Source organism: Erpetoichthys calabaricus, chromosome 18, assembly GCF_900747795.2.
Source record: "Erpetoichthys calabaricus chromosome 18, fErpCal1.3, whole genome shotgun sequence".
Classification (NCBI taxonomy): domain Eukaryota; kingdom Metazoa; phylum Chordata; class Cladistia; order Polypteriformes; family Polypteridae; genus Erpetoichthys; species Erpetoichthys calabaricus.
The window spans coordinates 28,730,346-28,752,516 of NC_041411.2; the positions used below are offsets into that span (position 1 = coordinate 28,730,346).

The following is a 22,171-nucleotide window of genomic DNA, read 5'->3' on the forward strand; positions in this document are numbered from 1 at the left end:
TTAATTAGCATAGGGGTGTCACCAGTAGTTCTTAATTCTTAAATATTCTTTATTAGGTCCATGGGGTGAAGATGAAGAATGGACAGACAAAGCCAGAAGAGTTATAATGGAGAGGATTGGACTAGCCACTGCTGGGTATATCGAACTTTTGGCCTGCTCTTTTTGCAGCTGTTGAACTATGGGGATAGCCCTTGAGATACTGTAGCTTGACACATAAGTGCACATATTGCTCTTTGTTCTTTTTATATTTCCCAGTAGTAAACAAACAAACAGTGTAACCAGAAGTATAGTTATCAAATTATTGAAGAAGACTCTTAAGTTCATGCCACTCACAAATTTTGCTGAAGTACTTTTATGAATTCTGGTAATAACTTAATGTTCGTGCCAAAAACACATATATTGCATCAGGTTTTCTAAGTAATGAGTATTACTCTATTATGATAATAATCTTGGCAAAGTCAACCTTAAGCTATGTTAGTGATTCAGCTTTAAAAAGGGTAACTTTATAAAGAGAATCAATATAAATTTTCAAAACTGATAATTACATTACATGTAATGTTTCAGTACCTGAACAGACCACACAACACATTTCCTCAGATTGCAGTTATCTAAGTTTTACTTCATCCTTGTGACTGATGTTTAATTGCTGTTCCACTTCAGAGAGCCATACCATGATATACGATTCAACTTAATGGCTGTTGTTCCTGACCGGAGAATAAAGTATGAGTCTAAGCTGCAGATCCTCAAAATGAATAGGCAGACGGTACTGGAGGGCTTGCAGCAGGTAATATAACCTTGTTTATCTTTATTTTTTTTTTTTTTGCCTTCTATCTTTAACATTTTCTAGTATTAAACCACTTGTTGTTTTCTCTCTGTTCCCCAGCTAATCCGTGTGACCCAGCCAGAACTGGTTCAGGATCGCAAGCCACAGGAAGTCTCCCTACCAGAAGAACAAACAGCTGCAGTAAAGAAGGAATTGGAGGTTGATTCTGTGAAGGCAACATCCACTGCAGAGGGCACCTCTCTTTTAGGTAGCTGACTGCTTTACCGTCAATATGCAGGAGTCAAAGGCTACCTTGCTGATTTTCTGGTCTTATGTTTAGGATAGTTCATGTGGTTACATTTGTTTTTTTCTCTCTCTGTTTTTGGGGTAAAATATTTAAACCAAAGGAGTGCTTTTAATTTTTAAAAGACTAGCACCTCCCAGATAGATAGAAAGATAGTTGCCAGACTAGCAATTTTGAGAACTGCTTCAAAGTGTTGTATTAGTGCAAATAATTCTGTTACAAAATGTGATGGAGAACAAAGGATTGGGAAAGAAAAAGTGACACTGAATCAGACTCTGAAATACCTATCAGTGAAACGCCTACGAGAAAAGCATGTTTTGTTTTGAATGCAGAGGTGCTGAAGAGTGACAATAGACTACTTTCAGTTTTTAATAGTGCTCTTAATAGTCAGTCATGCTGTGATGCTATATTAATGTTACTACTGTTCTTTTTCATCTCAGTTCATTGTTCTGTATACGATTTGTGATTTACAGCATTGATTGCTGTGGAATGCAGTATATCTGCCATTGATGTTTCACTATAATTCAGTTACTGCCTTCTTAGCACATCATAGCATTTCACACAAGAGCCGTTTTTTGTGCTGTCAGGTTCTGGTTAATAAGGCAAAAAAATTTCATTAAAAATAAATGGCATATGTACCACCCATTAAAAAGTTGTTTTTTTGATTCTTTTTTTGTGCTCAAGTGTTAGGGTACCAGTTAAAAAAAAGGATAGCTTATTTTTTTATTTAAAAGTGCACAACACTTAATGCCAAGAATGATAAAAAATAAATGTATTATGCAAAAGGAAAATTGATTTTGCCATACCAGTTTTCTGCAGTGTATTGTCATTGACATGCAGCATTATTGTCTTCGCCAGAAAGGACAAGGAGATCGTAGCTTGACTGTAAAACACTAGTTGTTGTTACTTTATTCAGTACTGAGCCTCTTATGGCATTACATTAAATGTTTTGTATTGTCAAGCATACATGTTTGAATTTCTGATGTATTTTGCTTTAATGTTTCTAGCAGCTGTGAAAATACAGCTTCTTTAGTAGATTTGTTTTAAACTGAACATTTATTTAATTTTAAAATATGGTAATCCATTAAATAGGTTTTGTTGGGATCACCTTATAACACTAAAACTGAATTTTTATGTAGATTCACTACTGACAGCACCAGCACTTTGGCACAAATCATTTAGTATAGAACACCAAGAATTAAAATGAATTAGTTTTTGTCTTTGAAAAGAAGATAAAAACAACACAAGTGGTAAAACTGAAGCTTTCTCATTAATTTTGTGTGAAGGTTTCAGACAAAGAATCTTGATTTTCTATCATCTTGCCATTTATAAAGCAATGTGTTACAGATGTATTTTATAAACTCTAACTTGTTTGAATGGCTTCACTATTTAAGATTACTTTATGAATGAAATCTGTGAAAATCAATCAGTTAAAAGCAATTAAGCAACAGGTTTTTAAGGTGCCACTAACAGCACCCCAAATTACTGTGGATTTTATTCTTATTATGTTGAACAAGAGGTGCTTGCATAAATACAGAATGAAACCTTCTGGCCTTATTATGTAAACACCTTGACCACACATTTATCATTATTCTGCTTCTCTGTGAAACCTATTCGGGAATCTTTTCTAACTCTTAATTTCAATTTTTAGACTCTGCAGAAGCATCATGTCTCCCAACCCAGCCAGCAGCAGTGTGCAGTCCAACAAGCAAAACAAAAGTCCACGTGAGACCTAGCTGCTCAGCAAATGGACCACCAGTTGCACCCAGCCCCATTGTTCAAAGGCTGCCTGCATTTCTTGACAACCATAATTATGCCAAGTCTCCAATGCAGGTCTGGAAAAGAATTCTAAGTCATTACAAATGTGTCAGAAATAGATTTAAAAGAAATCTCTTTCTGCACAGTTTTTTGTTTGCTGTAGATTAAATTATAAATGGATAAATTTGCCATTTCTGCCTATCAATCTACACTCAATAAGCCATACTGACAAAGTGAAAACATATTTTTAGAAAGGTTTGTAAATATATTAAAAATCAAACTCAAACAAAGACTCTTCAGTACTTTGTAAATGCCCCTTGGCAGCAATTACAGATTTAAATCTTCTTGTAATTTCATACAAGCTTTGCACACTTGGATTTGGGCATTTTATCTCATCCTTCTTTGTAGATCTTGTCAAGCTGCATTAAATTGGATGGTAAATGTCTGTAAACTTCTATGTTCAGGTATCTCCACAGATGTTCTATGGGGATAAGTCTGGGTTTTGGCTGGGGCAGTTAGGGACAGTCAGAGATTTGTTCCAAACCATTCCAGCATTGTCTTGGCTATATGCTTCAGGTCATTGTAATGCTAAAAGGTGAACCATCTGAGGTTGTGTGCACTCTGGAAGCAGGTCTTTCTTCAAGGGCCTCTCTGTATTTGGCTGCACTCATCCTTTCCTCAGTAGTGAAAGTCTCCCTGTCCCTGCTGATGAGAAGCACTCCCGTAGCATAATGCTGCCACCACCATGCTTCACCACAGCAATGGTATTAGGCAGGTGATGTTTGTCTTCGGCAAACATACTCTTTAGATTTCTTTTGAAAGAGTTTTATTTTTGTCTGATCAGACCAAAGAATCTTTTTCATCATGCTCTCAGAATCCTTTAGATTGTCATATATCTCCATCTAGCTATTCTACCATAAATGCTTGATTGATCGAATTCTACCAAGGTGGTTGATATCCTAACAGGTTCTCCCATCTCTGCAGAGGAGTTCTGAAGCACGGTTAGAGTGAACATTGGATTCTTGGTCCCTTATTGCCTGGTTACTCAGTTAGCCAAACTGTCAGCTCTTGAATGGAGTCTTGGTGGTTCCAGATTTTTTTCCATTTCACGGTTATTGAGGCCATTGTGGGAACCCTCAAAGCTTTAGAAATGGTTTTATACCCCCTATCTATGCCTCACCACAATTTTATCACTGATATCTACAGAGAGTTCCATGGACCTTATGTTTTGGATTTTGTCTATACATGCAGTCATATACACATCTGTTCATATGAGTGCCTAAATTACAGTGCATTCAGAAAGTATTCACAGTGCATCACTTTTTCCACATTTTGTTATATTACAGCCTTATTCCAAAATGGATTAAATTCATTTTTTTCCTCAGAATTCTACACACAACACCCCATAATGACAACGTAAAAAAAGTTTACTTGAGGTTTTTGCAAATTTATTAATTTCCTTCTCATGGTCTTGATCGATTTTTACACTTTTACATGCTATATATGTGAGCTTGGCCGTTACAGCAGTTTCATTCCCGGGAATGCGGGAATTAATAATGTCCAGGAATCCGGGAGCCCGGGAATGGATTCCCTACTTGCCAGTCATGCAGCTTTTCATTCATTTCTGTCTTGATTGAAAGGAGGAAGAAGATCTGGCAGCTGGTGTTGGGCGAGGCAGAGTCCAAGTTCCTGCAAACCACACGTATTCGGATGATGATGATGATTATGAAGATGAAGAGGATGAAGACTGTGGTAGCACAGATGCCTCTTCTAGGTGAAAAGCTGGTTTAATCTAATCCGTTTTTACTTTAAGGACTTAAAAACTTCTACTTCAGTTAAACTTGCACAATTTTATCTTAAATGCTTTTTTTTTTATTTGTGTTTTTATATATGGAATTGGTCTGTATTTCACTAATGTGATCTAGTAAAGATCTGCTGAGGGTAGCATACCTGAGACTGTGCAGTGCTATGTTCTAGGCATATAAGGGGAGTTGATATAATAGACGCAACACAGTTCTTTTTAAAGTGATTTTTTTTTTAGTATTTTGCCCTCAGCCATGTAGATTATATTGTCACTTTTATTGAGTCAGAGAAAGGTGCCATTTATGTAATTATAATATTGGAGAAAAACACTGTGTAGTCCTAACTCTTATTATCCCCTTACCTAAAATATAGAAGAATGTAGGAATAGAAAGAAATGTTTTTTTTTTTTTTGGCAAAGTCCTCATTTGCTTTCCCTGTCTCTCTGTCTTCCACCATCACCATTCAACCTGCACCACCACCAATCGTCAGGTACAAGAGGAAGCCCATTTCGAAACAGCCTCAGGATGAATCTGTAATTGATGGACAGCTATCAATATTGCAGCCCAATACTATTAACGTGCTGAATGAAAAACTCAAAGAATCACAAAAGAAGGACCTGACAGTTCCACTGTCAATCAAAACGGCAGCCGCTGGCGGCATTTGTATCACTGCACCCTCCCAGCCTTCCCCCACACCTAGCAACGAGAGCACAGATACAGCTTCTGAAATTGGCAGTGCCTTCAACTCACCACTGCGATCACCCATCCGTTCTGCCAGCGCCACACGCCCATCCAGTCCTGTTACATCTCATCTTTCTAAAGTGCTTTTTGGGGAGGAGGATACTCTGCTGCGACTTGACTGCCTCCGTTACAATCGTGCAGTACGGGACCTTGGCCAGGTTGTCAGCTCTGCATTATTACACCTACAAGCCGACGGGGTTCTCTGCACCCTTGCCCACACTGGTAAGAGCTTTATTGTGTCCGATTTTTTTTTTTTTTTTTTTTCTTTTTTCTTGTTGTTATTTTTGTTAAATGTGACTTGAGCCTTGACAAAAAATATTCTGCTGTATTAGATTAAAAGAAATGGGGAACAAAGCTTGTTACTAGAAGACACCTTACAGATTTAGAATTCTATAATGCATGTTAGGGACCACCTATAATGAAAATGGGAACAGTTAGTGTTTTAGAGATAATAAGCAAGCACTAAGAGAAATTTCCTATCTAGTCATCATCCACTTCCTCATAGTCAATTGTTAAGAGTAGTTAATGGGCTTCCTTCTCTTGATTCTACAGCTTGGGATTAGATCTATAAAAAGATAAAACTAGAGCTAGCAGATAGCTGTAAATGGCAATCCCAGAATGTCATGGTCAAAGAATGGACCAGTATCTGGTTTGAATTTTTAACCTCATTATTGTGCTGATTTATTTAGTACTAAGAGTTTCAGATAAGACTCAGCCTCTGACTATCAACCTGTGTGTGTGTGTGAGTGGGGCAGTTGTGAAATTTAAATGATTAGGGATTAGTGAAGTTTAAGCTGAGGTATAAGACTGAGTGGGTCGGTTAGGTCTGTTACATTACTAATTTTCCTTTGTATACAATGTTATAGGTCCGTATCATCCTCTTAAATATGTATGCAGTTAACTTCTACTTTTGGGTAGGATTATTGGAGGAGATAAATTGATTTTCAGGTTGTTTTTATAGTTATGCAGTTACTATTAAAAATTCTGTTTCTGCAGAGTGTGTGAGGAAGAGTTTACTTCATCTGGTCATTGCTGCCTTAGCAGTATCTGATGCTTTCGAATTTTTTTAAATTTTATAACATTCTTATTTTATATCCAGCATAGATGCACCCAGAATTCATAGTCCAACTTGCATAGAAATTGGCAAACTGAACAGATGACACACAAATGAAAAATAATTCCAGAATCAAAGTGAAGCATTATATTGCTCCTTAACAAAGATGTAATACAAGTGGTGTAAGTCACACTGGGACCAAATTATATCTTGTGATTTAACAAATAATTTGCACCTTCTTCATCAGTGAGAGAGAGATCCACAGACTGTGTGCATTTGCAAATAGTAGTCCATCTCTCACATGCTTCATTGGAGATGGGTCTGGCTAATGTCGGGCTAAGGACAGGAGTAATTCCTGGGAGATGTTCAAAATGGCAGCAGGCAGAGCAGTCATGAAAAAAACATGAATTGTGTTACTGAATGTTATTCCCACTGTCACATTCATAACAACAGCATGTGTTGAGGTGAACATCTGACAAGTTTGTTATCAATGCATTCTTGATAGCAACAATGTACGGGCAAAGCTTTTCATGGATCAGCCCTTTTCTCTTAATGCTTTTTTCTGGTGAGCCCATGATCTTTCCAGTGACTATCATTCATGTACTAGTCTTGCGAACAAAAATTTTTGCTTATCTAGCATTAAATCCCATTAACTTTTCCATGCTGCTTGATCTTTTGCTTACAGGAAAAATTTTTTGTTCCATGTTTTTTTGTTAATTTTAGCATAAGGTATCATTAAGCCATGTTTCTTGTGTACCAGAATAGAGTTAAATGTGACTGTTTCAAAGCGATCAATGTCTATACAGTGTTTAAGAGGCATCTTTTTATGGTTAATCACTCATCTAGTGTCTGCTCTTTAAAGCTGCTCTCTCTGCTTTATTTTAAGGTGACACCAGTCCTGAAGGTTCAAAGAGTATTTCTGTAAAAGAGACAAGAAGCAACCTTTCTGAAGTAAAGATGGATAGTGACAGGGAGGCTTCTGACACAAAGCATATTAAAGAGAAAACAGAACCTGGAGAACATAGTAGCAAGACCCTAGGAGAAAAGTACTCCCCAAAAGTAAGTGTGGCCCACTGTGTGTATGTTTGAAATTAAGCTCCAAGCTATCATGCTGTCACCCAGACACCTATGTTGGTGATGTGTGCTGCTTCATCAGGTTTAGCCAGTTAAGCTGTATTTTTAAATATCCTTATTTCAGATTAGTAGATAGATAGATACTTTATTAATCCCCAAGGGGAAATTCACATACTCCAGCAGCAGCTTACTGATAAAAAAAAACCAATATTAAATTAAAGAGTGATAAAAATGCAGGTATAACAGACAGTAACTTTGTATAATGGTAACGTTTACCCCCAGGGGGGAATTGAAGAGTCACATAGTTTGGAGGAGGAACGATCTCCTCAGTCTGTCAGTGGAGCAGGACAGTGACAGCAGTCTGCCGCTGAAGCTGCTCCTCTGTCTGGAGATGACACTGTTCAGTGGATGCAGTAGATTCTCCATGATTGACAGGAGCCTGCACAGCGCCCGTCGCTCTGCCACAGATGTCAAACTGTCCAGCTCCGTGCCTACAATAGAGCCTGCCTTCCTCACCAGTTTGTCCATTAGTTTATCTATTTGTTTGAGAACATTATCATTCCATATTTTAATCAGCAGTGTTGTTTAGTTTTTGACTTTAAATATTTATTAGCTTCAATTTTACCAAAGTAGCAACCATGCTGATCTCTCAGAACAACCATTTTTCTAGCCTTCTAGCTGCGCTAAGAGCTGTTTCCCACCTTTCGTACAGTCCTTTACTACCTCTGAGGCTATTTCAAAGTACAGTGAAACCTCGAGATACGAGTTTAATTCGTTCCAGCACTGAGCTCTTATAGAGAATTTATCGTATCTAGAACAAACTTCCCCATTGAAAATAATGGAAATCCAGTTAATCCGTTCCGCACCCCAAAAATATTAACATAAAAATCAATTTTCCTAACACATAACACTGATTAATAATATATACTGTAGTCTACCTTTAATAAATAACACTGGTAAATAATATAACTGATTATTAACAGAATCAAAACAGGTGTCCAAAGTGCAGTAGAGCATTCAATAAATCTTTAAATAAATAATCCTTAAAAACAGTTGTGAAGTGGAGGTTTAAAATACACAAGAATAACAGTCCTTTAACACAAGGTTAAAACGTCAACAGGAAGCAGTCTTTAAAAAACAGATGACAATCCCCGGTGCTTCTTCTCTGTTAGCGTCTGCGTCTCACCTGCTTCTCCCATGCGGGCTCTGCAACAGGCGAGACACTCTTAATGCAGCTGACCTTCTCTACACCGTCCTGCTTCAGCTGTTTGGCTCGCCTGTTCAGCTCACTGTTCAGCTACACGCGAGCCTGCACTCGCTCGCTCTCCCGCACTGACTTTCTCCTACTGCTGCTGCTGCTGCTTCCTGCCTCCTCCTGCAACCTCTGTTCTCTCTCCTCTCTTTTCTTTTACTTCTTCTACCCCTTAACCGGCTCGCGCTTCTCTATATATGCGGGGAGGACATGGCAGCTGCAGCCCATCAGCCACAGGAACAATCATGGATGTGGGCAGTTTCCCACCTGTACACTGCAGATCGCCCTGCGGCTCGCTACAGCTACCACGCCCCCTCGCTAAGCCGCGAGCTATACCCACAGCCTGGCTCATGACGCGAGGCAATGCTCGTATTTAGATCTGAATTTTTCGCTCATACTTTCCTCGTATCTTGAATTTTTCGTATACAGAGCTGTTCGTGTCTCGAGGTTCCACTGTATAAGTATTTTTGTTTACAGGACTTTCATGCAGTGCTGCTTTCATTCAGTTCTCCTCATGCAAATGAGAATCAAATATTGCAAACCATTTGTAGGTTTTTATCCACATGTATATTTTACTTGTAAGTGCTTTGAGATGTATTTTAAATAAAGATTGTATTTACTTTTTATATTGCATGACCTAATATCACATAGCATTATTGTGTCATCATTACTTGTATTAATAGAACCTATAAAATGAGTTTGTATTAAGCAATATTTTTCATTTCATAAATTAACTTTATCTTAATATTTACATAACACATTTGGAAAGTCGTAAGGTTGTCCTGATGTTATGTTATCATTGTGGAATATCTCGGCTGCCTGCAGCCGGCATTACCTCCTCTTGAACTTGATCATCGCTAGTCCTGTACCAAGATGGACTAGGGCGATTGAGGACTTGCAGCATCAAGATGGGGCAAAACAGTGCTTTTTATTACAAGCCATGTACAAGCAACAAATAACATGCAATGCAGTGTCTTTTTACCACTAAAAACAAGTGGGTTTTCTTGGTTGGAGAAAACACTAATAAAGAATCCATGGAATAAAAACAGAAGTTAAAACCCAAATTGAGGCTTCTCTTTCTCTTCTGAGCCTTAGTGCCTCTCTAAATCTTTTCAGTCCCAGCTTACCCAAAAGGTATATTCAGCCTGGAGTTGATATGCCAGTAAGTGCAGTCAACAATTTAAAACTGGCTTGTGTCCCAGTCACCTCAGCTGGCTACCGCTGAGGCGTACAAAACCCGGCTGACTTATGTGAAACATGTTTTCATTTGATTGGAACAATAAATATTGCTTATTTTTGACGATTGTTTGATTTAAAATAATTTAAATCCATACACTACTTTATTTGTAATTTTACTGCTTAAATTTTGACAGTTTGATTAAGAAATTGAACTTATTAACTATTTGATTTGTTCTACATACTGTGTCTTTATCAATTGCAGCCATTTGTGAAATCTGGATTTTAATCCTCTTTTTCCCATTCATTCTTTCCTGTTTAATTTTTTTCCTAGTATTTGTCTAAATCTAAACTAGTATAAACAACCCATGGAAATATCACTTACTGGATTTAAATATGAGACCAGTAACCAATTTATCTGGTCTACTTTATTGTTATGTATACATAAATATGCACAAAATATGACTGCTAAGACTCAAAAGGTGAGCATGGTCTTATTTCATTTCATTAATGTTGTACCTAATGTATTCAACACTTTTTGAGTAATTTAACACTAGAATCTCTGAAGCCTATGAAAAAAACTCATAATCCCAGGCCACCTTAAATTCATTTGCACCTCTCCTTTAGTGTCTTTTGTTTTGTAAATGTGTCCATCAGCGCAAGCAGCAAGCAGCCTGCTATCCCATCCCCCCCCACTGTTGCAGCTCAACTCGGGCAAAAAGTTCTCCCAACTAAAGGCTGTTTATCTTTGTGTGACGTGCCTGGAATTGTATAGGGTAAATAATATTTTGTTATTTGGAACACATGCATTTCAAGTGTGTTCTGTGTCTACAACGATCTATGTAAACGTTGGATGACACAAAATGCGAGGCAAGAAATGTTGAACACATACCTAAAACAAACTTTTTTTCATGTTATAGTGCTAATAACAAAATTTTAACATGAAGTGTATAATGTAATGTACTTTGTCAGCATGCGAAGTGTATAATGTAATGTACTTTGTCAGCATGCCCGTGTCGATCAAACACAGGAAGCTCTGCAGTCTACTTGTGACTTAATGCTGTAGGAAGAAAAGTAAATAAATATAGGTAAGTAACATTCAGTATGGTTTTTATTTAAGTAACGTGTTTTTTTAAATAAAGACCATCACAAAACATAATCACAAACGGAACTTTGCATGATACCATGGCGAGCTTGACATGCCCTGCTGTTTCATTGAAGGAAGTGTGTGTGTCAGATTCACTGGCAGGATGACACCTGGCCTGTTGCTGCATCCAAACGGTGCCATCTTTCGCTTTTACATCTGGTGTAGCTGCGTTGTTCTTACGTGTGAGTGGATGTTTCTTGCGCGGAAGGCTTCTGTTCTCTCTCCGATGTAGAACCCTCATCCTCATCTGAGTTCACGTTTGTTATAGCATGTCTTTATTTGAAAATGGCAGTGTCAGATTTGGGGGAGCATGAACATGACTGCAAGAATAAGACTGAATAAAAAAAAAAAAAAAAAAAAAAAAAACCCCTAACATTTACAAGTACCATAAATTTACACCGGCTGTTACAGACTCAAACCAAATGTATGTTTTTATTCTACTGTATAATAGTAATGATAAGAGCAGCTCACTACTCAAAACGGTAATTATAGGAAGCACCTGGAATCGAACCGGGAACCTCTTGATTATGAGTCAATAGTTTTTACTGCTCCACCACCTAAGCGTTAGAGTCAGCATCGTACCCTAAGCCGATTTCTTTTTTTTTTTTGGTAAAAGCACACTTGTTTTGTTATACGTGTACCTTTTGTGAAAGTGTTTATTTTTTATTATTTGCACGTCAGGTTGTTACACTGTGGACCCAGAGCTTCGCAATTTCATCTATCTGTATGCTTGTATATGGTTGAGATGACAATAAAGTTCACTTTGACTTTGACTTTTATATTTGGACTTCAGTCTTCACAAATTATACACTTCATGTCAAAATTTTGTTATTAGTACTATGACATGAAAAAAGTTTCTGTTTTAGATATGTGTTCAACATTTCTTGCCTTGCATTTCCTGGCCTCCTACAGTTACATAGATCGTTGTAGACAGTGGATGTGTTCCAAATAACAATACATTATTTACCCTATACAACTCCAGGCACCTCACATGCAGATAAAGAGCTTTGAGCTGGGAGAACTTTTTGGGAGAACATATTTAAGAGTGTAGTCCTATGGAAACCAAATCTAAAGTGACCTATTCAATACTTCATTGAAAGTTTGATAACAAGTTGCAATTTCTAATAAGCTTTCAAGTAATGAGAATTCTTTATGTGATGCTCAACTGGTCAGTATATACAGTTTTTCAGAGTAACGAGTGTAAGATGTCTTGAGCTGTCATTTTCTTTTGCAACAGGAGCTTCTTGCTTTACTGAAAGCAGTTGAAGCAGAGATTGCAAATTACGAAGCCTGCCTCAAGGAAGAGATTGAGAAACGAAAGAAATACAAGGTATTTAAGTGGATTGTTGAATCAATGGATGTTGTGGTGAATGTTCCTAAGATATTAGAATTTGAAAGTTTATAATAATGTCAATATGCAAACCGCCTTCTTTAGCACTGCCTTAATTTTCATTTATTGGTAAATTTGAAGGCTGCTTTGAAAACAGTTCAAATAGACAAACAAGTTCTAGGTCTAATGTGAGGAGAAAGTACAGAAATAATCATAAGAAGCACTATGTAAAAGTACTTGTTGCCTAGAAAAACCTCAATCCAATAGTCAAGAAAAATGGCTATTGGCCCTCATTTTTTCCATGTCTTTAGTAATTTTACTCTTTGTGAAATCTGGTTTTTATTTCTCATTTTCCCATCAGTTTTTCCTATTTTATATTTCTAATATTTATCTACAGCAGGCTCATATTATGCTGATGTATTACTATTGCATTAGACAGCAATAATAAATAGGCTGTAGGACAATATGTTTTATAAACAACCCATGGAAATGTCTCATGTTGAGTTAAAATGTAATACAGGTGGCATATTCTCTGATCTACTTAATTTTCATGTATACAAAAAACATGCACAAAAATATGACTGCAGCAACTAGTATTTATTACCAAGACTCAAAAGATCAGTATGGTCTGTCTTCATTTCTTTAAAAAGTTGTTAGATTAAATTGTTATACTGATTTTTATCAATTCTTTTATGTCAATTCAATTTTTTGAATCGTCAATCTAAAAATCTGTTTTTCAGGAGTCTAAAGTAGTTGACAAATCTCCTAGTTAATGAAGTGTGTTGAATAACCAGACCAAGAGAAGTGATGCATTAAAGACTTAACAGATAATTTAGCATGCTTGCAGTGATTTAAAATGTAAAACTGTGCTGTCGTTATCAGTAATCTAATTTGACATTCCCTTTGTGTAATATGACATGCTCAGGCAACAACTGCAGTCATTAAGTTTAACATGTTCTCGAACTGGAAGTCATGTAATTGGATATCCTAAACGAGAATATTTGTGTGTTTTGTACTCTGACTGCTCTAAAAGTCCTATCACATTACAGGATTTTTCCAGCAAGTTTCAGTCTGAGACATCATTTACATTATTTTAGCAAGTCGGAGGCAGTTGCCATGCACTCCTCTGAAATCCAGTCGTATAATCTGATATGCCAAGCAACTCAGCCCAACTGGCCTCACAAAACATAATCATTGAGGTGTGTGCAAGAATTGAGAACCAATGAGCACTCCGCTGTAAGCACAATGTATATAATGCAGCTATAATTAATAAGAAACACCAGTGCTTGTGCCTCACAAACAGTAGAGAGGGTTGTTTGTCTGATGTCTTGTTTTTTATGTACCACAATAGAATAAAAAAATAAAAAAAGGCAGACTAGAAGTCATGTAATGTTCCACTGGCCCAAAAGAATGTCAACAGACATATGCTCAGCGGGAATTTCTTACCACTCTCTCTTGTGCTGTGGGACTGACTGCTTTGTTTTTCCCTTTGCAGATTGATGACCAAAGGAGGACTCACAACTATGATGAGTTCATATGCACCTTCATATCCATGTTGGCCCAGGAGGGTGAGTGTTGTCAGTTTATGATCTGTTCTGAAAGTACAAATAGTTGAACATTGATTGATGGCCGGGGAGATTTGTAGCAGTGGTGGGAACGTAATTTTGCAATGTTGTAGGCAACATTTGAGTATTGAGAAAAGCGCTACATACATGTAAAGAATTATTATTATTAATCTATTTAACAATTACACTGATTCTTGTTTTATTTTGATACTGGAGTTTTAAAGGTGTATGGTAATAAATAAAAAATATGTTTACATATTTATACAGTATTAACAAAACCTGTGATTTCATTATGAGTACTTAAGAAAAATGTACATTATGCATTGTACTGAATTAGGTTATAAAGACAGCTACTTATAGTGTATGAGATATCATCACGTTTATCATTTATTTCACTTACCAGAGGTTAACGTACTTTCAAATACAAGTGTCTAGTTTTACTGAATTAATCAAACACAGTAGCAACATCTTCACTGTGACCAAGAACAGGGGACCAGAATTTTTTTTTTATCTTTTCTCCTGTTTTGATCAGTAAGCAGGGTACACTTTTTCTTTTGAAAAGATAAAGACAAGGAAGAAACTAAACCACTTTTACAAGGCTTACCTGAAGCAAGTAGCGATGGTGATGCTGCTGCTTATGCACATGCTCTGACTAGCTTGTGGTACTGTTGGATCTTCTGGTGGTCACAGAAGGTTTTCAGTCACACAGTTTAAAAATTGAATTAAAAAAATTTGTTTAGTGCATATTTTACTTGCAGATTCTCTGAATTTGGATGATCCCAACAGTATCATAAGACATTGCTGGATAGCTTTTTGTAATATGATTGGAGAAGCCTTACAGCTGGTGGTGCCGTGTTCTAGAATGGGTTCTTGCTCCATTTTACAAATTTAGCAGATATTTACCTGTAATTTGATCCTTTATTTGGAGATGGCATTTTAAATAGTCATTTACGTTTTAATTTCAAGTGGATGCACAACTACCGTATTTACTCATGGATAAGTTCTCCCGTGGATAAGTCGGGACTTGATTTTACGGAATAATTTCCGGTATTGTTTAATGTCAGTCATATAAGTTGAATGCGGAAAGCTCACGCTATTGGTACAAGAAGATTATGATATGCTAACGCCCACCTGAGAGAGTAACCACGGAGCACATGGCCTTTTTTTCTATGTGGGTGCGGGAATGCACTGAATCAGCATGTGCTCCTAACCCATCTCTCTCTGTCTCTCTCTCTCATATGCACGAATACCCGAACTATGCCAAAGCGACGTTTGCACTGTTTTGTATTTTTTTGTATCTCACACCCTCATACACATTTATCGTAAGAGCATCCCTTATCTACGATAGAACGTTTGATCAGAAGAAAATATGAAGCTGTTTTTAATTTAAAAGTCTTTGAAGTAGTGAAAGAAATTGGGAACTATGCTGCTGCAACAATATTCAATGCATCTGAGAAACTGATGCGAGATTGGAGGAGGCAAGAAGGTGCATAAAAAAAAAATAAAGTGTCACATTTTTGAACAGGCTTATAAGTCGGGGTCTGATTTTATGATCGATTATTTGGGTTTCAAGACCCGACTTATACATGAATATATACGGTAATTGACTGCATCATTTTCTGAATATTTACCATACCAGGATATTTTATACATCTCATGTGGCTATGCTATCTCAGAAAGGTAGGTAGTTTGTTTACAAATATAAAACATGAAATAATTGAACGTGTAAGTAATCACACCTTTAATATTACGCATCTAAATCATCACTTGTGCAGCCAATTGGTTTTAGTGGTCGCAGAATTAGTTCAATGGAGATCACCAACCTAGAGTTTCAATTGATTGTAGTAAAATGGCGCCTTATCTGGAAGGTCCAACTTATGGTGAGTCAGTATTGTGGCCTAACCTACACAATGAAGATAAAAAGAACAATCCAAGAACCTCCGTGACAAAGTGATGTTAAAGCACAAGTCAGGGGATGGAGATGAGAAAATATCCAAGTCACTAAATATCTCTTGGAGTCTGGATAAATCAGTCATTAAGAAATGGAAAGTTTGGTGATTGGGCAAAAAGACTAGTGAAGGAGGCCATCAAGAGACCTATGAGAACTCTGATTGGATAGTTTGTGCCGACGAACAACTGTTTCCCAAGTGCTCCACCAGTTACAGCTTTATGGGAGAGAAGTAACAGAAGAAAAAAGTCTCAGCTAGAGTTTACCAGAATGCTCCTGGGAGACTCAAAAGTCACCTAGAAGAAAGTTCATTGGCCTTATAAGACCACAGTTGAGCTTCTTGCTCATCTGACTAAATATCATGTTTAACATGGATTTCTCTGACAGACCCAAACCCACCCCCCACATGGTAGGTACAGATCATCCTCGCTGTGAAGCATGGTGGAAGCAACATCATGTTGTGGAGATGCTTCTCTGCAGCAGGACCTGGGAGGTTTGTGACAGGTAGAGAATAAAATGAATGCAGTAGAATAAGGAAAACCCTGGAAGAAAACCAGATGTAGTCAGCACAAATCTGTACCTTGAGAGATGATTTTTTTTCCATTAAGACATCGACCTCAAGTACAGAGCCAGAGCTACGCAGGGATGGCTATAAAACAATGTTAATGACCTGGAGGGGTTGAATGGATCAGAGTCCAACAGAGAATTTGTGGCGGGACTTGCAAAAGTCTGTTCACCAATAATCCCCATGCAACCTAGTAGAGCTTGAGCAGTTTTGTAATGAAGAATCTGGAAAACTGGCATAGTGTCCACACGTGCAAAGCTGATAGAGACCTGATCATACAGACTCAAGGCTGTCCTAGCTGGCAAAACTGCATCTACTAAATACTGACTTAAAATTTAAGTGATTAATTATGTGTTTCATATATAATTAATTTAGAATGCTTTGCAGAGATATGTTTTCATTTTTACATTAGTCTTTGTGTTGATCAGTGCCAAAAAAGCCAAATTAAATCCACTTTGATTCAGTGTTGTATAATAATAAAATTTAAAAACTCCCAAGGGGCGAATACTTTTGCATTAGGTGAGTAAAATGTTAGTAAAATTTGAAGATTTTTTTTCCCTGAATGAAGAGTGTCAGGTAATATAACAAATAAACTGCTATGAGATAAAAACATTCTAATTAAGTCACTTTTTAATATTACGAATTTATGTTCAAAACTTACAAATCATTTCTGCTGGGGTGATACTTAACAAAATGGAAGATACCAAACTTTTATGAAAATTGGGTTTAGCTGTTACTTGAGTGCAGTCTACTGACATTTTAAGCTTGATGGACTCTTACTGCAGTATTTGCATAGAAAAACATTGCTTTTTTAGTTACAAATGTATGTGAAATTGTCATTGTGCCTGGTGCTGCTAGGAATCTATTGACTATTTATCTTTCTTCTTTGTCTTTCCCAAATCACAGGAATGCTAGCTAGTCTTGTGGAGCAAAATATCTCAGTCCGCAGACGGCAAGGGGTTAGCATTGGCCGCCTCCACAAACAGAGGAAGCCAGATAGACGGAAACGTTCCCGGCCATATAAAACTAAGAGGCAGTAATACAAACGAGGGATCTGTGACTCAGACTTGACGAGGCAGTGAATTCTGTGTCTGTTCTTGATGAACGTGGTTCAATTGGCAATAAGGGAAGCTCTTGCTATCTATGAAGAAGTGTATTTTCCTTTCTTCCAAAGATGGAACAGTCTTATTAAGCATTTCAAAAACACATATCGCCTGTTGATGCGGGGATATGGCCCTCATAGACTGTGTTTGTTTTTTTTTGTTCCTCAAATTACTGAACGTTGCTGGAGCATTGTCACCATTTTTAGTTTTACAGGTTCCAGGTGGAAAGTTCCTATCACCATATTACATAGCACAGACTTCAGGGATGTTTTTTGCTTCTTTCATTCCTTTTTAAGATTGAGTGTCTCTCAGACATTTGAAGAACAATGCACATAAATAAAACTCGGCTTTTTTGGGTTTTTTTCTAATTCCTTTCCAGTGTTTGTCCTCTTCTGTGCGCCATCTTATTATGTCTACAGTATATTCCTATCTACGTTTTATTTGCTTGTACCAGTTCATAAAAAAAAAAAAAAGTTGATTTAAAATATACATATTAAATAGGAAGACATTCTATTATTTTCAGTGAAAATATTCAAAAGACCTGTAGTCTGGGTAAACATCACTGGTTATTCTTATTTTATTTTTAAGTTTGTTGCTCACTTTACGTTTATTTCCAATGGGTCTTCTTTTTGCATTTTTTAAGTGTTATAGGTGTGTACAACATATCTTGTTGTAATCACAAATAAAATTATTTAAATTTGTACTTCATTCTTATTTTTTGAGTCTACATTTGTTATGTATGTTATGTATGTGTGTGAGATAGATGGAGATAGATATAGATAGAGATATAGTTACGTAGGGTTGATGTTTGTAAAATCATTTCTCCAGTAGGCTCAACTGTGAAATTTCAGCCTGATTTGTGCAACTAATTTTGTTCAGTAATGTATAAACTGCAATGAGAAATGCTTGACTATTTATCACATGCTCTTGAAGCCCACCAGCCAAGGGAAAATTTCCAGGAATTTGTAGATTTGTGTCTCGTTTCTTGGTCTACACAATGGCAGGGAGTCATTTCAAGCTCCAGGTCCAACACATCAAATCTGGTGGATGACAAAAGACATTTATATGTTGAAAATACTCCTGTTCAGGAAGACTGCGTGCAAATTCACGATTATCACAGATTTTTCTCTGTTTATCAGTCTTGTTTTTGTCAGACAGTGGAATGAAGCACTATTTGCAATTCGAGCTCCTCTCAATGACGTTGAATTTTTAAATGTTCTTAAGACTTACCAAAAACAGGGTGTTGCCAGTAATGTAAATGCAGCATTTTCAAGGCAATTGTGCTTTTCGTCTGAACGTTTTGACAGGCTTGGACCTTTTTTAGTGAAAGAGACCCAGCAGAAACAAAAGAAAACCTGTTGTAAAGCCAGCAGCGGCCACCATTACCAGACATTCCTCAATGTCTTAAGCTGACAAAGTAATTCGAACTGCTGAAGTTGGAGAACCTGGTAACAGAAAGAACTACATCCTTCTTTGACATCCTTATGAAAAACAGGCAAAGAAAGGTTTCGGTCATTTCTCAAGCAACCATCAGAACAGTGGACAAATGATCTACTCTTCAATGAGTTTTGTGAACTGTTGGCACATATGACGGTAGTGAACGACGCAGCTGAAAGAGGAATAAGTGCCATCGAGAAGTACAATGACATTACTGACATAGGACAAGGTCACAAACCATCACAAGAATTTTCCAACTTTGAAAATGGAAAGTAGCAGACCTACAGGTGTGGAACAGTTTGTCTGCTCTTCAAGTCAGACGATTTAAAAATGGCCAAATGGAGTGACCTCCAGATGCTGTTTATTTTTATAAAAATGTGTGTTTGTTATGAATATAATAAAGAATAAAACTAGCTTCGTGGTGAACTTGAATGGGTTGTTTTTTTTTATTTGGACCAGATAAAGAGAGAGAGAGAGAGAGATCTAGATCTGTCTGTCTGAGCTCAGTTGCTGTTGTTGAATAATGTTTGGGTGCCAGTCTGGTCATCCTGTTCATTCAACAACGGGCACAAAGAAAGAAAGAGGTAGGTCTGCAATGCCTTTTAATCAGTAGGTCAGGGCTGGAGTCAAGATCCGTTCTAGTCTGAACTTTCATCCAAATGAGACACCACCTTCCAGCTGCGCCTCAAATTTATAGTCCTCATACCAGAAGGAGCAGCAGAATCAGTTGTCGTCGCTGGGTGTCTTAGTGCTGTGGGAACAGAACGAGACAATACTGTTAATGACAGCGCCCCCTCTAGTCCTGAGGTGGTGTTGCTTACCATGGATGAGCCCAGAAGGCGATCCTCAGATGTCTGTCCATTGTGACCGCTACCGCTGGCAGACGCGATGGCCAGGGCCGGATTTTCCTATAGGCTAACTAGGCTTCAGCCTAGGGCCTCAAGATCAAGAGGGGCCTACATTCAAATTGTTAGCAAAATTTTATTATCTCTCATGTAATTTACAAACTTAAAAATGGAAGGTGAAAGGGCCTCATAAGTGGAATAGCCTAGGGCCTCTTTTCATATAAATCCGGCCCTGGCGATGGCCCTTCAGAATCTCCCTCTTAAACTATTTTTCAATGGAAAAGAGAAACACTCTCTCAGTACCTCTTTAGCTGCAGGCTTTGCTGGCTTCTGTGAACATTTAAAAGATCGAGCCGCGGCCATCCTGTGTTCTCTCACTCTCCTGTCTCCTTCCCCCCAGACTTCCTCCGTTGCCGCCGGCCCTCTGGATACCCTTGATGAAGAAGATTGTGTTCTTTTGAGCAGGAGTCGGGGCTGGTGAGTCCCGTTTGACAGCTCTTCCCTGTGAGGCCGGTTCGCCTCTGTAAGAGACTTTATTTGTAACTCCCAGAACAGCAATAAAGTTTCTACTCCTTGAACTCTCCTGTGCAACTTTGTGACCCCGGCTTGACAGCACGTATGACAATATGTAAGCAAAACGAATATTTGATCTTAGTAAGTATTAGGTAAATGTGTACTGCAGGAGAATCCGTGGTATTTGGTATTCAAAAATAGTGCAAGCAAATATCTTAAGATAAATTTGAGAGTCTCGTATCAAGTAGAAGTGTGTTAGCAAGTGATCAACAATGTGAAACAACAACAAATTAGGGCATTCTGTCGTGTTTATTTGATATCTTAAAGGCCTTTCATGGAGTACCAAATGCGAGGTTAGGGATCGACATACAGGATGTGAGAATTCTAAGAGCAGAGGGTGTGGAAATCGGCTTAAGCACGGGAAGAGGAGAGCTTTGGTGCAAGGAACGGCTTCTGAATTAAGGGATCGGGACTCACTACTAGTTTGAAGCGTCTTTTTAATTTCTGTAAATAAAATGATACAAGCTGATTACGTTTTAAATTGACAGCGAGTTGGGTTCTGCACATTATGTACATTAATGGGCGGAATTCAGACTTGATTTGGTATATGTACATGAAGCTTAGCTACTGTAATTAACGGTAAACGTTTTATGTCCTCTCTCTCTCTCTCTCTCTCTCTCTCTCTCTCTCTATATATATATATATATATATATATATATTCTAAACCTAAAAGTGCAACGATTTTATGTCACGTTTTTTGTCACGCTTTAAATCGGGCTTATTTTAAAACCTACATGTACAGTATATGTTTGGTATCATTCGTTTCAGAATTTATCCAACTTTAATGTAGAGAAAAGCCAAGCAAAATGACACCTTTTATTGGCTAACTAGAAAGATTACAATATGCAAGCTTTCGAGGCAACTCAGGCCCCTTCTTCAGGCAAGATCTGAGTTGCCTCGAAAGCTTGCATATTGTAATCTTTCTAGTTAGCCAATAAAAGGTGTCATTTTGCTTGGCTTTTCTCTACATTCATAATGGCTAACACGGTACAACACCCTAGTACTCCAACTTTAATGTGATGTTGTTAGACTTTCAGATTCTTATTCCGTTTTTAAATGATAAACTAAAAAATATCGAGAAAGTTGTGGTTTTTATTTTTGATCGAGTAAACTTTGTTTCACAGGAACAAACTATTTAAAAAAAATCTGTTCATAACACCAATGTTTGTATTTAGGTGATTTAGTTAGCTGAAGGTCGAGGCGCCAGGGGGGCGTGCACCCCCAACCAGTGTATAAGAAATAAAAGTATTAGATGTGACTACACAATCGGAGGTGTTACAAATTTAAAGTAAACCATACTGGGGTGGGCAGTACGGCCAGTGGGTCACATTGGCTCTGTGACATCGGATGCAAGCAGGCTGCAGAGCTTCTCCTAGAGAACAATAATATTCTGGCATTTTTAAGATGACAGTGCCACAGTTGCCTGGTTATTAGGGCAATAAGCTGCCAGGTGCCATCCAAAAATAATTCAGGACATTTTACCTATGAGTAGAGACCGTCTATAACGCTGACGTTTGTATGTATTTTTAGCTGCATGCTTGCCTTCGTCATTTGTGTGAATTCATGAAGGATGAGAGTCAGTGTGTGGCAACTCCGAGTCTGCGCACACATCAGTAGTAAATGGGAAAAGGAGGCTAGAGAAGGAGGTGTAGGACGGTTTTCCTGTAGCAGATGGACCAAAATGGATTATTCCTGATGTGTGTTGGGCACGACAAGGAGTACCATGCACTCTGT

The 22,171-nt window shown here is 37.7% G+C and overlaps 1 protein-coding gene across 1 annotated transcript in view; it reads left to right on the plus strand.

Annotated features, from left to right (window-relative positions):
- The window catches only part of bap1 (BRCA1 associated protein-1 (ubiquitin carboxy-terminal hydrolase)), a 43,775-nt gene extending 25,485 nt beyond the window's left edge, over window positions 1-18,290 (plus strand). Inside the window, exons 8-17 of the mRNA XM_028824132.2 lie at window positions 57-135; window positions 661-784; window positions 884-1,031; window positions 2,719-2,900; window positions 4,466-4,599; window positions 5,118-5,590; window positions 7,309-7,481; window positions 12,309-12,401; window positions 13,897-13,969; window positions 17,386-18,290. Of these exons, the coding sequence (XP_028679965.1) occupies window positions 57-135; window positions 661-784; window positions 884-1,031; window positions 2,719-2,900; window positions 4,466-4,599; window positions 5,118-5,590; window positions 7,309-7,481; window positions 12,309-12,401; window positions 13,897-13,969; window positions 17,386-17,519 (1,613 nt within the window). The 3' untranslated portion in view covers window positions 17,520-18,290. The remainder of the gene's footprint in view (window positions 1-56; window positions 136-660; window positions 785-883; window positions 1,032-2,718; window positions 2,901-4,465; window positions 4,600-5,117; window positions 5,591-7,308; window positions 7,482-12,308; window positions 12,402-13,896; window positions 13,970-17,385) is intronic.
- The last annotated feature ends 3,881 nt before the right edge of the window (window positions 18,291-22,171 follow it).